Genomic DNA, 16706 nt, shown 5'->3' on the forward strand with positions numbered 1-16706 from the left:
AACCCAAATCCAGTGGCCTGTACCAGTATAGCTGATTTTTTCCAGTCCCACTTCTCTCATCTGATGAGCAGAGCAGTATAGGAGAGTCCATTATTAGCTGCTATACGTGCTGGCTATCTGCCAGGCCCCTCTGGTAAGCCACTCAAAGAGGCCAGCACCAGCCAAAGCCTGAAGTGTTCCCATGCCAAACAAAAACACATCAGTAAAGTCAATATTAGCCTTTTATGCTGCCAACCAGCAGCAGGAAAAGCAGAATAAGAGAAGAGAAAATACCTCAAAGGATATCTAAAGGCTAAATGAAAACACTTAGTAGTAGGAACGTTGAAGTGCTCTAAAGATCTGTGTCTCGAGGGTGCTGTAACCCATCACACTCCTGCTCTCACTTCCGTCCATTCTCTTTGTGAGGTTAATTGGACGGTGGGACAAGACTTTGTCAGGATGCGTCTATATGCCATTGAAATAATTCACATGGGCCATTTTTTAATGGTTTGAGCCATTTCCCCTGAAAACAGCACTCACATGTTTGACTGCCAGGAAGGAAGACTCAGAAGGAGTATAAAGTTTAGCAGAAATCCACTATAGGATATTCTCACAGGAGGGGTGGCACAATACCTTGACACGTCATGTCACATGACTTTTTGACATTATGAAATATTGAGGTTTGAGAATATTTGGAAAGATGTGCCTCCTCTTTGCAGAATATCGCCCTGTCTAGTTGTTAAATCATAGTCTCTTGTGCAAAGCAGATCTTGATCTCAGTGAGATTGCCCGAGTCCATAAAGGTTATGATAAACAAAGGTGAATCTGAAGAGAAAGCCGCTACCCTTTTATTCTGAAAACCTGACATTTAGCATTGATGGCTGAAGTGCCTGAGAGTTAGATGCATCAGAAATACACTGACATTAAGTGACATTATCCATGTCAGCTGAGTCATCTGCCCACCTCATAAAAATACAAAAACAAGATTAGAAAGGGCAAGGTACATTATCAGATGGATGAGATGCCTTTTTAAACAATTCTACTGAGGTTTCATTGCTTGTTCAGCGCAGCCATTTTCCTCTGACAGTCAAACTGATGTTACATTTGAATTTGATGACCTCTCAAAGTGTAAATGATGATCATGGTTTGTGGTTCATGTGTATGTTACTGCATCTGTGTGCATCCCAGTTACTTTCTTTGCAGTGTGCTGCAGTTGAAATCCCTAAATGACTCTTCACCGAGAATTGTGGGGAATTTGTTGACGCTGCTTGACTCTTTAGCACACTCTGCAGTGGGTCCAACAGCTGTTGGAAACACCAGATGGGGTAAGGATTCATGCTCCTACTTGGATCATGTGTTAGTGAATGCTCTCACTTTTTTTCCCACAACAAATTTGTTTTCTCAGAAAGAGATGGACCCTCAGTGCCAAACAGTTTCCTACATGAGCTTTTTTTTTCACAACTGAGTTATGCTCGGCAGCTGATGCTCATATTGTATTCTTAGCTCTACAAGTACTTAATACTCTTCTCGGCAGAGGAGAAAATCATCATGATTCACATTTCAGCCTGCATATGAACGCAGGCCAGGCTGCTGAGTTGGACAAAATACCTTCTTACTTTCAGATTTGTTGCCAGATTTGCTTTAGCTTTGTAAGACTTAACATAAGTGTGTGTGCACTATATGTATGTGTATTTGAATGTTCTCAATGCAAAAAAAGTAATTCATCATTTCCTAGGGAAATATTTGAGCAGAACATGGAGTTTGGTTGATAGCAAAAAGCCCAAAGAAGAAGGTACCAAATAGAGGCTTACACCAGTTTGAATAAAAAAAAAAAGAATGAATATCAAAAATACCATATGTAATATAGAAAAAATCTCTCTGTCTGATCTCGGAAAGCTGTTTTATTAGAAATGGATTTCCAGTTCTCATAAACCAAACCCCTGCACCCTGCGCTCTAATATTAAACCCTGCTGTGTTTTTTCAGCAGTCCCTTGTCCACAATCTTCAAATATTAAAGATTAAATCAGGTGGATTAGATTTTTTTATGAAGTCAGGAGGTAAGCTTTGCTCAAACAGACCTGCTCGGTGGGCTACAGGTCTTAAATTACACAAACTGTTTTGAATAAATCTGTCTTTTTGTCTTTCATAACCCCATACTGTCATTTTGAAGCGTCACCTGTGCCCCTGTGGTTAAGTTTCTGGCCTTTGAAGTGACACGTTGTCCACCATAAAGCACTAAATTATGACTGGAGGAAGGGTCCATTTCTCCCTAGAGGGCGTTTTCACAGGCAATTACCGTTAAAGATTGGTCACTAGCGCTCTGAAGTGTGCTGTGGTCAGGGTACATAAGTTGAGGTCATGTTAAAGAATACACACCATAACACAAATTGATTTAACGCTGTTTAAGTAACAGACATAAAGCTGGTTATGCTGATTTGGACATGTAGTGAGACAACATCTAACCATATGAATATGTTTATATTAAAGGACCTCTTCACTAAAATTCTAATGGTGTGACAGAATATATCCAACATACACTAAAAAAAAAAAAAAAAAGCTTTTATTTTCCTCATTCCAAAGTCTCCGTTTTTATGAGGTTAATGATTGCAGACCCGGGGGCCATGGTGGGTCTTTGTGGCTACTGCATTCCCTGTGAGTGCATCACTGAAATGAAAAGCCTTTATACAACATCTAGTGAGCTTTGCAAGTACGATGGGCAAGGCTTAACACTTTCAGAGCAGGCCTTGAAAAGTAAAACTATATTTTAAATTCAATAAAGCTACTTATTTCTAGCACTTTGTTCTTGTCTAGCTGCCTTTACATACCTGCCTGATTGGATCAAAACTTTGACAGCCTATAAAGTTATAGTTTCCAGGATGTGGATACAATCCCACCGTGTTTATCTCTAATCCTACTCTTCCATCTACACGGATATCCCGCCATCAAATACTCGCAAAATTAAAGTTTCCCCGCTGAGCATAGTGAAGGTACACACATTAACATGCTCCCTGTATCTCCCCCCACCCAACAGGAAAAGAAACTTGTCTGTGGGACTGAGGGAGGTAGCGTTCACCCCACCTTTTCCTCTCCACTTATGGACCCTGACCACGGTGACATAAAGGCCAAGAGGACACATGTTCCACACTCTCCTTCTGATCATCACAAGAAGCTAGTTTATCGCTATCTGTTTGCACAGGAGGATGGAGTCAGCGGCAGGCGGGAAGCAGGAGGAAGGTTTCAGTCAAGATAATACATGAAACGTTTGGAGTTGTACCAAGTTCTTAATAATCAACCAGCGCACAGAACAAAAAACAAAAAACACAGCAGCACTGTGTCTGTTCTGATTTTTATTGCAGAGGTCAAGGGGTACACAAACCCAACTTATCCAAGGTTACAGCTCACATAGTGCTGAATGCAAATGTACACATCTTGAATTGCACTTAGAGCACACATAGGAATTCTTTCCTATATGAAATCAACACACCATTTCCCCTGCAGATTAGCAATTGTAAAATGGGAGGTTGTTTTTCAGTAAGTTGTTCATTGGAACTGAGCAGGCCTTTGATTTACCAGTTAGTTTATTCATTGTTGGCAAATGATGTACTTCAAAAACCTGTTAAACAAGTTCAGACATGTTGAATACAAACTGCTTAGTAGCTGTTAATTAGCTACCGGTAAAGTCTAAATCTAAACTCACAGGAACATAACAGAGAGTGATGATGAAGACAGGTGCCAACTTAGAGAAAAAGGGCTGAAAACCTTGAGGGTACACTTTGAGGTGAAAAAACAGAAAAGTCTTCATTTAAAAAAATGCCCTCACTGAAAAATATACATTAACCGCAGGAGCAGTTCAACAAATTGAAATTCCTAAAAATGGCGACAGCTAATACATATGAAAATGAACACACGTTAATTTAGTAGACCAGGAATGGAATTGATTAGGCTTCAACTTTTATCAGCATCAGCTCACAACTGTGTCAACGTGCGAATTAAAAGACTTTTTTTTTTAATTGTCTTCACAGATGACTGAGATGCAGGAATGCATGTAACAAGAAATCTTTTATGCACAAGCTCATTAGGATCACAGAATATATTTCACACACCATGAAGAAGTAGAAAATGTACAGTACATACACTCACTTTTGGATCTTTATCATTCAAATAAATTCTGAAAGTTTTGCCATTAAATCTGTGAAGCGGTTCACGCTCTGTCATTACAATGTAAAGCAAATAAAATGAGATGGTGTTACAAAAGTGGCAAAACTTTAAATGCAATCCACAGTTAAAAGCTGGTATTTATGTTGTTTTCTACACTGTAAGCCCAGTAACGGAATTCATGCAACTCAAAATCAACGAAAACTTGACAGATCATGACAACAGATTTTGCTTCCAATTGTTTTTTATTCTTCATATTGCTTCTGGAAAATTCTTCTTCTTCTCTTTCTGAACACGTCAATGTAATTGGGAAACTTTGTGAAAATATTTGACAGTACAGTGCTGGTATAGGATAGTCTGGAGTGTATTTAAACTGAGAATGTGTCAACAATGAGCAGTAGAGAACAGCTTGATAGCATCTTGAAAATGATTGCAAGTCACATTCCTGAGCTGTTCCTCCTCCACTAAGCCAAAAAAAGGTGTCTTTAATGGGGACCTGCGGTAAACAGAAGCCTGAGGTTGACTGAAAGGATGTGCACAGCATTTAAGCTGTTTGCAGTAAAGGTGATGAATGTGTCTTGCTATCAGCTGCAGGAAAAAGAATGAGCCCTATTAAAGACAAAACATAAAAGCATCAACCAGGCTGGGCAGTGTATCACTGCAGTGGAAACATACAACATAAACACACTTGAATTTCCATTTTGCTCAAAATATTGTCCCAACTACCTTTGTTAAAAAGATAACTAATCATTGAATGAGCTGCAGTGAATCTTGCCTGCCTCCTTCTCCCATCAACTCTTCTCTCAGGTATCAGAGAGACACTGTCTACAGAGAGGCACCATGAGGGACTCTTGTATGGACAGATACATAAAACTCAGCCCCTTTGCAGCTATGGCAGTGGTCCACAAAAAAGCCTGAAGCTTTTTTACGGCCTTCCTCAGAGACTCATGTTGGCCCCATTTCTGCGTGACGCCAACTTACTCTGCCTCAACCCTGCTCCAAAATTGCATATATCATGTCTTCCGGTCTGCCAGAGTATGCCAGGCCACCAGTGTTTCCAACATTGCCGCAGTAATGCAAGACGTGGGCAAAACTCATAAATGTCAGATTTTGTTTAGCCAATCTGGGTATATGAGTGAGGCTCTTTGTGGGCTGAGGCTCAGCAGAGTGCTGCAGAGAGAGCCTTCTGCTCCTTATAAATCACAGCAACTTAACCACTCATATGAAAAACATTCATACCACTTTCAGTGAACTGTGTCCAAGGTGATGATGCTGACAAACAAGTCAGATAAAGAAGAATAACTCTGAATGTGTAGTAAAACTACTGCAAACGTTATCTCTGAGGAGCAGTAATGACCTCAAACTGCAGGAGATAAAATACCATAGCGTATAAATTATGCAGATGTTATGAGACATCTGGGACTAATTAAAACTTGCATTTTTCATCATCTGGAAGCTATCCACACAAACTTGAGTCAACTAACCATAAATATGAAATCACATGATCAAACTGACATGTTATGGCATGACATTCATAACATTATTAAATATAACTGGATTGTTCTGGACTAATGTGTTTTGCAAATAAGTATTTTATAGAATTTAAAGATTTTTTAAATTGGAAGCCTATTTTCTTGTTCCATCTGTTTTATCATTTGTTCATTTTTAAGTTGGTGTCAAGTGACATATGGGACAGTATAAGCTTTTCTAATTGAGTGCTACTGGTCTTTTTTTCATTTCTGTGAGATGTTTACTTTCTTTTGAGGAACAGATTCATCACTGGTCTTTGGCAAACAGTAATAACCCTGCAGGCTAACCTGTTCTCCATCAAGCTCCAGCAAACTGCTCGGATCAATAAAACCCATTTTCCTAAAGCCCATACAACTTCATTCTGTTAAAACCGGTGTCCTCACACACCATCTTTGAAAAAGTTTTCCTCTGAGGCCATTTAACTATCTGTCTGGTGTATATTTTAAGTAATGACATTGCAGAGTGACAGAGACAGATGGAGAGAGGTGGCTGACAAGCAGAAGTCTGTGAAATCTCAGACAGGCATCAAAGCATGAAATCAATGGCCAAATGCAGAGAGAAAATAGAGACAGAAAGCATTCTGGATAATTGGAACTGATCAAGGATTCAAAAGATTCGACAATTTTATGCCTTATACACCACTAAGTAAACTGTGTCCCACATTACTTCTCAATGTGTCCTACTAAACACAGTACAGCAATTACAAAACTGTGCCCCATTATTACCCAACAGAGTGTCGTGTTACAAAAAACAACCCCAAAGAAGAACAGAGAAGTCTGCTGCAATTTCTCAGAAAATGCCTTTGTCATTGTTCTTTTTCAGAATAGACGAGCATTATAAGAACCGCTGTATTACAGGAATATTTTGTAGTTAATTATTCTATGCAGAAGACAAAAAACATTCACACACTTTTAGCACCATAGAGAGACAAACTGACAGGAAGCTTTATTGCTGTAATCCTCTCCTCCATCAACACCCAGCCATTCAAATTAAATCCACCATGTAAGGCTGAGACACAGACTGCATGAGTGACAGTTCATTACTTGAATAAGCCATGCGCCATCTAGTGTTTAAAAACCGGTATTGTCTTATTTTGAAAACGGAAGAGTGACTCGAGAACGTGGGCCAGAGAGTTATCAAGCTACCCACCACCCGCTGATACCAGAGTAATACCGGAAGCAATTTCAAAATTGCCTTCAAAATAAAACTTCTGAAGCCTGCAGGAAAAAGAAATTTGAAATGTGCACTGGAGAACATACATAAGTAGAATTATTTTTTCTAACAAGTGAAATTATTTGTTAAATGTGAATGATGGTAGATAAAATTGGCAAAAGAATGCAGTTTTGCGCAATGCATTTTTAGTCATTTTCATTTGTTTTTTCCTTGTACATTGTAATATTGTTTCCACAATGCATTCACAGAAACTTCTAACTCTCTGAAACCACCTAATGAATGTACTTTGTTACTGGCCACCACTGACTGCCAAATACAAATATAAATTAAGCCTTGTTAAGAGTTAAACAAGACACTGACTGTCGATGAGAAAATCTGCTCAAAAGAATGAGCTCGGTCTTATTGATGACCTGCTCAGTGAATCGTAAGGGCTCCCACACTCTCAGTGAAGCTAGCCAGCACCCTCAGTCAGGGTGCTGTCTATACAGGCTGAATGAAACTGCAGCTCCTCAACAGATCTATGAAGCATGCTGTTCTCCTCAGAAATTCCAACTGTTAAATGAGAATAAATGCGGTTAAATCACAAAAACTATCAGGACTTTAATTATTTGTTTTGTTTACTTTTCTTGTTATCTGTGAAACTAATCTGCTGGCCAATGGGATGATCATCATATCCTCCTGAGACCCGGCAATTCATTTTTGTTCTCTGTGGGGCCTGCTCTGGGGGAGCCTGCAGGCCCCAGCACCACGAGCCATGCTCCTGTTCCTGGTGAATGCTATAAGATGAGAGCACACAGGCTCTGGGGGAGCCTGCAGGCCCCAGCACCACTCACTCTGGCTCAAAATGGCCAGAAAGAAAGAGCTTTCTTTAGAAACCTGTCAGTCCATTGTTGTGTTTAGAAAGGAAGATTATTCAATGAGAGAAGTTGCGAGGAAACTTAAATTCTCATACCATGCTGTTAACTACTCCCTTCAGAGAGCAGCACAAACTGGCTTTAACCAGGACAGAAAAGGGAGTGGGAGGCCCAGATGCACAACTTTGCAAAAAGACAAATATTTGAGAGTGAGTAGTTTAAGACAAAGACAACTCACAGGTACTCAACTGACAGCTGCATTAAGTAGTACCCGTCAAACACCAGTGTCAGCATCAACAGTAAAGAGGTGACTTCAGAAAGTCAAAAGTTTATAAAGCTATCCCATAAACTATATACGATCCATCACAGACTGTTTTTATGCCTTCACTTTTTTTTATTAGCTTCCAATACAGGCTACACCTTTAGGCCCGCCTTGCGGCTTTTACTTTGAAGGCTAAGAGCGGAAGTTGTACCAGGTGACCTGGTGTTAGCCGTCTGGCTGCATGCGGACAGTAGCCTCAGTACCAGCATGGCTTACAGTGCGAAGATCGGTCCGTCCATCCTGAGCAGCGACCTGTCCTGTCTGGGCAGCGAGTGTGTGCGGATGATGGAGTGCGGGGCAGACTACCTGCACCTCGACGTTATGGACGGGTCAGTTTATCACTACTTTGTTAGGTGAACTAGCATGCTAGCGACTAGCAAGCCGGTAGTAAGTTCAGTGCGGGAGAGCTAAAGTTGGCTAATATCAACAAGCTATGTTAGCTTGCCAGAAGTTAAGCTGAGGGAGCAGATGTTTATGTAACCGGATTTTTCTGGCTTAAGTGTGTTGTTGAAGAGGGTTTCCAAACCTCAGGATGTCAAACATTATACTCGGTTCCAAGTCTAAACAGGCGTTTTCCTTCTGCTTGCTTATTTAGACATGTTTTTCTCTACACTTACGCAAGGCGTTGCTTTGCAGCTGTTTGTGCAAGACGAGCAAATTTCAACAGCTGTTTGGTAAATGTATGTTGTTTTTTTCACTTTTAAAGGCACTTTGTTCCCAACATCACATTTGGCCATCCCATGGTAGAGTGCCTGAGGAAGTCAGTAGGCCAAGACCCTTTCTTTGGTGAGAATGAAACACACCCTCACATATAATAGACTTTACAAACCTTAATCCAATTAAGCCATTGAACTGAATCACGAATGCCTCTGCTGTGTAGTGCAGTACAGTAGTGTGACAGTGTGAATGTTGCAGACATGCACATGATGGTGTCTCGGCCGGAGCAGTGGGTGAAGCCCATGGCTGCAGCAGGAGCCAACCAGTACACATTCCACCTGGAGGCCACTACCAACCCTGGGAATCTCATCAAGGACATAAAAGAGAGTGGCATGAAGGTTAGAAAACGATTCCAAGAGGCAGAATGGAATTCCAACTTCAGTAAAATCTCACTAATTAAGAGTTTAAATGTAAAATATATCTTTAGAACTATTCAAGAAACTACATATTGTAATGATAAGTGCTATCAATGAGCTACCCACAGGGGGCGATTGAACATCATTAGAGCACTGGTAAACAGTATATGGTTACACAGAAGAAGTGTTCTGGAGTGTATGCTTGAAGTAAACACTGCTGGCTGATGCTAGCACAAAAAGAATACTTCTCTATGTTTTGTTCATAATACAAAGAACATCACATGGTACCAGGAGTGGGGTGAAGAATAAGAAGCGACGCAACAAGATGGATGCAATAAAACCGCCAAGTCCGCTGAAACTGACTGGAAACGTAGATGCAAGTTGGAGGTCTTTCAAACAGCAGTTCATGCTGTATGTTGCAGCTGTTGGAGTGGAGCAACGGGCAGATGGAAGGAAAATAGCCATGCTGCTTACCATCACCGGCACAGAAGCAATAGAGGTCTTCAACACTTTTGTGTTCACTCAACCCGAAGATAAAGATAAGTTTGATGAGGTCATGAAAAAATTTGATGAGCACTGTCTGTCGAAGAAAAATGAAACGTACAAGAGGTACGTCTTTCGCTCACGCTTACAGCACCAGGGTGAGTCAATTGATATTTTTCTCACCGACCTCAAGATTAAAGCTCAATCCTGTAATTTTGGTGATCTCAGAGACTCTATGATAAGAGATCAAGTAGTGTTTGGAACTAATGACAAGAAACTCCGGGAGAAACTGTTGAGGAAGACAGAACTCACGTTGGACAGTGCTATAAAAATAAGTCAAGCCAGTGAGCTAGCCCGACAACATCTACTGACTTTCAGAGAGCCTGCTCATGGAGCAGTGCACCAAGAAGACGGGACAGTGAATGCAGTGTCAATGAAAGGAAAGCCACGCAGCAAATTTAAAAACAATGACAACAGAATTAAAACCAGTGATAAAGAAATGTTCACTTGCAAGAGATGCAGTGAAACACACAAACCAAGACAATGCCCTGCCTATGGAAAAACGTGCAAAATGTAAAGGACAAAACCATTATGCGAGAATGTGTCTCTCTAAGAAGAAAGGACTACACAGTGCAGGAAGACACTGATGACAGCGATGATCTAAGTGAAACATTTTTCATTAAGATGGTGTCACAGGATGAAGATGTCAGCACACAGACCTCAAAAATAATCAATACAGGCCAAACTGTAAGTACAGTCACAGATGATAAATGGACTGCTCCACTGTTAGTCAATGGGACAATTGTAACATTTAAAATTGACACAGGGGCTAAAGCTAATTTGATCAGTGAGAAGGATTTCAAGGCACTGAATGAGAAGCCTAAAATATTCACAGGAAAAGTCACACCTCTGAAGGCATATAATAACCAGCCAATACAAACAAAGGGTGGATGCAGACTTAAAGTGACCGAAAGGCGAAAGGCAAACAGCATAACATGTTTTTCACCATTGTGCCTAATGGACATGAGTCACTCCTAGGAGACAAAGCATCTGAAGACCTAGAATTAGTAAAGAGGATCTATCAGATAAACAAGGACAACATGAAAGTGGTCAAACAAGGCGAAAGAAAGGAACACCAACAGTGTGAGGGAAGTATAGACATTGTCAATAAATTTCCTTCTGTCTTCAAAGGACATGGGACATTACCTTACACTTACAAAATTCAGCTCAAGGATGATGCCGTGCCGGTAGTGCATGCCCCAAGGTGAGTGCCTGCGCCACTCAAGGCTGGTCTGAAGAAAGAGCTTGAAAGAATGACTCAAATGGGTGTCATTGAACGAGTGGAAGAGCCCACAGACTGGGTGAACTCCATCACATATGTCAAGAAAAAGACAACAGGTGCTTTAAGAGTCTGCCTTGATCCCAAAGATCTAACTGAAAATATTAAACGAGAGCATTATCAGATCCCAAAAAGAGAGGAGATAATGAGTGAAATGGCTGGTGCTAAGTTTTTTAGTAAACTAGACGCTTCACATGGGTTTTGGCAGCTGAGGCTTGACCCAGAAAGCAGCAAGTACACTACTTTCAACACACCATTTGGACGTTACTGTTTTTTGAGGCTCCCATTTGGTATTAAATCAGCGCCGGAGAGCTTCCACAGAGCGATGGAGTCCATCATAGAGGGTCTGGAAGGCACCAGAGTCTACATAGATGACCTGGTTGTCTGGGGAAATACAAGCCAACAACACGACGAAAGGCTGGAGAAACTCTTACAGAGAGTCAAAAAGAATGGCCTGAAACTGAATAGAGACAAGTGTCTCTTTGGAGTGACAGAGATGACGTTCTTGGGAGACAAGATCACAAGTGAAGGGGTGGAACCTGATCAGTCGAAAGTGCAAGTCATACTGGACATGCCTGCCCCCACTGACAAAAAAGGTGTCTTGCGAGCCATGGGAATGATCAACTTCCTGGGAAAGTTCATTCCTAATCTTACTTCCAAGACAGCATGCCTCCGGGAGTTGCTACAGCACAACACAGTGTTTGAGTGGACTGCTCGACATGAAAAAGAGAGGAAAAAATTAAAGGAAACTGTAACTACGGAACCAGTCCTCATATTTTTTGATCCATCAAAGCCAACAAAAATTTCCACTGATGCCCCAAAAGATGGCTTGGGAGCTGTGCTGCTCCAAATGAACAGAGACAAATGACAACCTGTAGCATATGCGTCCATATCAATGACCGAGACCGAGCAACGCTATGCTCAAATTGAAAAAGAGACTTTGGGCTTAGTGTTTGGGTATGGAAAGTTTCACAGTTATGTGTACGGATTGCCAACCTTTACAGCTGAGACTGACCACAAACCCCTCATATCAATCAGAAAAAAGAACCTCAATGACATGTCACCCAGAATTCAGCGCTTGATGATGGTGTTGCAGCGCTATGACTTTGAACTGATTTACACGCCAGGAAAATACATTGTTTTGGCGGATGTTTTATCAAGAGCACCAGCACCAAGCAGTGACATGCTGGCCAGTTCGACAACTGAGGATGCTGAAACACACGTAAACATGGTGACTGCTTCACTCCCAACATCAGATGCCATGTTGCAGCAGATTGTACAGGAGACGGCAAAAGATTCCCTTCTGCAGAAAGTGTCCCACCACATCCAAAACGGTTGGGCAAAAGGAGTCTGTCCAGGGATCTACTCAGTGCGTGCAGACTTGTGTATGGTAAATGGGCTGATGTTGAGACACAACAGGATTGTCATTCCACATTCCATGCGCCAGGATATGCTACAGCGTATCCATGAGGGACATCTTGGTGTGGAGAAATGTAAAAGGAGAGCGAGAGAAGCAGTTTACTGGCCTGGTATCAGCAAAGATATTGAGGAGATGATACAGAAATGTGAAACGTCTCAAACATCGCTACAAGCAAACAAAAGAGCCGATGCTGATAACAGACCTACCCACAGCACCATGGCAAAAAATAGGCACCGATTTGTTTCATCTGCATGGCAAGGACTATCTTCTGGTGATTGACTATTATTCTAACTATCCAGAAGTTGCACAGCTTTCCAGTACATCAGCACAGTCTGTCATCACTCACATGAAAGGTTTTTTCGCCAGACATGGAATCCCACAGTGTGTTGTCAGTGACAATGGCCCACAATATGACTGCGGTTTATTTAATTTAGTGACTTTGCAAAGCAATATGGATTTCAACACATCACCTCTAGCCCCTTGTATCCACAGGCGAATGGACAGGCTGAAAAAGATAGAAAAGGTCCAAATTGTGAAGGGACTGTTAAAAAAGGCAATAGACAGTAAGACTGACCCTTACCTGGCTTTTCTAAGCTACAGGGCCTCACCTCTGGAGTGTGGAGCATCCCCTGCTGAGCTGCTCATGCATCGCAAGCTGCGTACCACACTTCCACAAATTCCAAGAGACAATGATAACAAACACAACAACAAGCTGACTGACAAAAGGATGAGACTCAAACACAGACAGAAAATGAACTATGACAAGACAGCAAGGCATCTGGAACCTATCCAGGAAAAGGATGTTTTGAGGATTGAGGGCCCTGATTCCTGGGACAGGAAAGCGACAGTTCTCAGGGAAGTAGGACCCAGGTCATTTGTTGTCAAGACAGAGAATGGACAAGTGTTAAGAAGAAACAGGAGGAGTCTGTTAAAGACTCAGGACATTGAATATCAGGCTGAGGAGACTGGATCTGAACAACAAGAGGATGTCACACCAGAGGGCACCACAGCGAGCCTCCTTCACCTTCCCCAATACCTGAGACACTGAGAAGGTCTACCAGACCAAGGAAACCTCCTGAGAGGCTCAAAGAACAAGAATGAACTGTTCACTTGGGCTAAAACTGCTGTTCTACAATGTGTTAGTGACTGTTTGAGCTGTGTCAGCTGTGAAGAGCTGTAAACGTTTGAGTATATGAGCTTCATTTGATTTGGTCAGAGATTTAAACTATGAGCTCAAATTCATTTTATTTGCAATGTGTTATATATATATTGTGTTGCAGAGAAAGTTAAGTGCTAAGGAATATAGTTTGTTGCACTATAGATGACATGTTGAATGTTCAAGACTGTTAAGATTTACAAAGTGGCAGTACTTAAAAGTTGTGGTTGTTATACTTACCTGTTTGGAAGGGGGATGTAATGATAAGTGCTATCAATGAGCTACCCATAGGGGGCGATTGAACATCATTATAGCACTGGTAAACGGTATATGGTTACACAGAAGAAGTGTTCTGGAGTGTATGCTTGAAGTAAACACTGCTGGCTGATGCTAGCACAAAAAGAATACTTCTCGATGTTTTATTCATAATACAAAGAACATCACACATATTAGTTAGGTTAGTCTGAAAAGACCTTCAGATAAATCTGTATTACTATTTGTACAAAATGACATTAATTGGAAAATTAGAGATGTTTGCATCAGCTGCACACAAGAGTGGTGAGTTGACTGTTTTTTTAGAACAACTCATGTTAACACTGTAAATGTTTTAGGTGGGTTTGGCCATAAAACCTGGTACAACAGTTGAAGAGCTGGCACCTTGGGCTAACCACATCGACATGGCTCTGGTCATGACTGTTGAACCTGGCTTTGGAGGACAGAAGTTCATGGAGGACATGATGCCCAAGGTAAGGACAAACTGCATGGAGAAGAAAAAAATAGCATAGCTACAGCACAAACTAGGCTTTAAAGCTTTTATAACATATTAAACTAATATAGTAAATCAGCATCTCTTTACTACAGAATTATCAAACAATAAAGATAACAGTGTTGAGATGACATAAATGATAAATTTGGCTTTTACCTAATGCATACCAGTGTACTGACAAAAATACAACAGTTTGCACAGTGTGCCACTCCTAAACTGGTAATATAATAAGCATGTCATCACACTTATGGAGGAAACATAAACAAATTGACAATTGTGACTTGGAGCCAATGTATTTACAGATCCATGGCCCATTCATTGCATCTTAACGGTATCTGTTAGGGGAGGACAAAGCATTTACACTCCTGATAGGTGATCTGTAACCAAATTATGATGTGGGATAGATCAGACAAAATGTATTAACAATTATTGTGTTCTCAGCTCACAGCCCTGAAAGAAATGTGTTAAACAAATTATGATAATTTTGTCTGACATTACAGTCTGGTTAACCGCAGCACTGTCTCTCTTTGTAGTGCTACTAATGTCTGAAATTTATGTGGAAGAAATTGTGTTAAGGAGGTTTTGATCTTTGTTTTTGTGACCAGGTGAGCTGGCTGCGGAGTCAGTTTCCTTCGTTAGACATTGAAGTAGATGGAGGGGTTGGGCCTGACACCATTCACAAGTGTGCAGACGTAAGGAATACAAGTAAAACAGCCTATTCAAATAACCAATTAAAGACTCTTGATTGGATTTTTTGAGGTTCTCTTATATTGTGTTTGTTCTCGTATTTGTTCCAGGCAGGAGCCAACATGATAGTGTCAGGCAGCGCTGTGATAGGCAGCGACGACCCTCGCTCTGTAATCGCTCTTTTGCGCACTGTGGTGGCCGAAGCAATCCAGAAACGCTCCCTGGACCGCTGAAATGTCCTCTTTGGGGAGATCCCCACTGCGACGCTCTACCTGCCCGTCCCAGCAACATACCACAGAAGCCAGTGGAACAGACTCAATACGGACATTTCTGGGGTAGAGGTCGGGGGTTACACTCAGAGCAACAGACTTCTGTGGAGGCGTGAGCTGATGGCCAAATCTAAAATCACTTTGATGTGAGTGAAGCTGCATCGTGCCTCTACAAAACTGTTTGAACTTCATACTGTCCTGCCTCAGTCTCTCCTCTCTGAACAGTAAAGTCAAAGTGAGTCTCATCATTTTGAGACTGGAGCTGAGGTTACGCTGATTTCACATCTGTAAACATTCCTGAATATTGTTTTGACTTATACTATAAGTTGAAAGAATAAATTAACTATGGAAATAATAAGACCCATTGAGCTCTGTGTTTAGTATATCTTTTGTTTTGCAAGTAATTTTTTATTTCCACCTCAAATCATGTTTCATACATAAAACTGTTTGATAAAATAGACCATTCACAAACTTCTTGCTGTACTACTAAGCATGAATACTATACACTACAAAACTGAGATTTGGTTTTGCAGATTAAAAAGACTCAAGTGAAGTGACGTGTGGATTATTTGCAGTGCTCTTGAATGTGGTACGTGCTAACAAATTTGAAAAAATAAAATGGGTCCAGAAATTCAAGAGAAATTGCATTTAATAACTACACAGCACTTTACTGAATTACACCCAGAGATCATTGCTCTTTAGGTCAGTTAATGGTAACATGTCAGTTTTAGGCTGCTGCTGGTTCTGACTGGATGTGGTAGACCAATTATCTGATGATATAATCCAGTGTGGGGATGTGTGTTTGAAATTTGAATTTTAGTCAGATTTACAATTACTCATTAATTAGTCATAAAATTCCGAGACAGAACCGTTAGTGGAACTGCAAGCAGGAAAGATTAAAGAAGACTAAACATGAAGAATATGTTATCTGCATGTACACTCACCGAGCGCTACAGTAGGAACGCCATACTAATACTGGGTAATCCCTCCCTTTGCTTCCAAAACAGCCTCAGTTCTTTGTGACATGAATTCCACAATATGTTGGAAATATTCCTTTGAGAATCTGGTCCATGTTGAAGTGACTGCATCGCATCATTTTTACAGATTTGTTAGCTGCACATACAGGGAATGAATCCCCTGTTCTATGGCATCACCAAGGTGTTTTGAATTCAGATCTGGTGACTGGGGAGGCTACTGATGTTCAATGAACTCACTGTCATGTTCAAGGAACCAGTTTGTGATGACTTTTGTGGCTTTTTGTGACATGGTGTATTATCATGCTGGAAGTAGCCATTAGCAGATGGCAAATTGTGGCCATAAAGGGATGAACATGGTCAGCAACAATACTCAGATAGGCTGTGGCATTCAACCATGATTGATAGGTGTTAAAGGGCCCAAAACGTGGCAAGAAAACCAACAGCCTGGACTATTGACATAAAGCAGGTTGGGTCCATGGATTCATTCTGTTCATGCCAAATCCTGACCCTACCATCTGCATGT

The 16706-nt window shown here is 41.0% G+C and overlaps 1 protein-coding gene across 1 annotated transcript; it reads left to right on the forward strand.

Moving 5' to 3' along the window:
* The first annotated feature begins 8177 nt into the window (after positions 1-8177).
* Positions 8178-15759, forward strand: rpe (ribulose-5-phosphate-3-epimerase). The gene is made up of 6 exons (XM_041058039.1): positions 8178-8342; positions 8720-8799; positions 8929-9068; positions 14096-14230; positions 14856-14942; positions 15048-15759. Exons 1-6 carry the CDS (start codon positions 8221-8223, stop codon positions 15168-15170), a joined length of 687 nt encoding a protein of 228 aa, XP_040913973.1. The 5' UTR covers positions 8178-8220; the 3' UTR covers positions 15171-15759.
* Positions 15760-16706: the final 947 nt, after the last annotated feature.

Source organism: Toxotes jaculatrix, chromosome 15 (genome assembly GCF_017976425.1).
Source record: "Toxotes jaculatrix isolate fToxJac2 chromosome 15, fToxJac2.pri, whole genome shotgun sequence".
Classification (NCBI taxonomy): Eukaryota; Metazoa; Chordata; class Actinopteri; family Toxotidae; genus Toxotes; species Toxotes jaculatrix.

Excerpts from the sequence above, each read along its gene's own strand:
- rpe (XM_041058039.1), top strand. The coding sequence starts at position 8,221 with ATGGCTTACAGTGCGAAGATCGGTCCGTCCATCCTGAGCAGCGACCTG. Across the intron at positions 8,800-8,928 it reads AGGCCAAGACCCTTTCTTTG|ACATGCACATGATGGTGTCT; the intron begins GTGAGAATGAAA and ends TGAATGTTGCAG. Across the intron at positions 14,231-14,855 it reads TGGAGGACATGATGCCCAAG|GTGAGCTGGCTGCGGAGTCA; the intron begins GTAAGGACAAAC and ends TTTTGTGACCAG.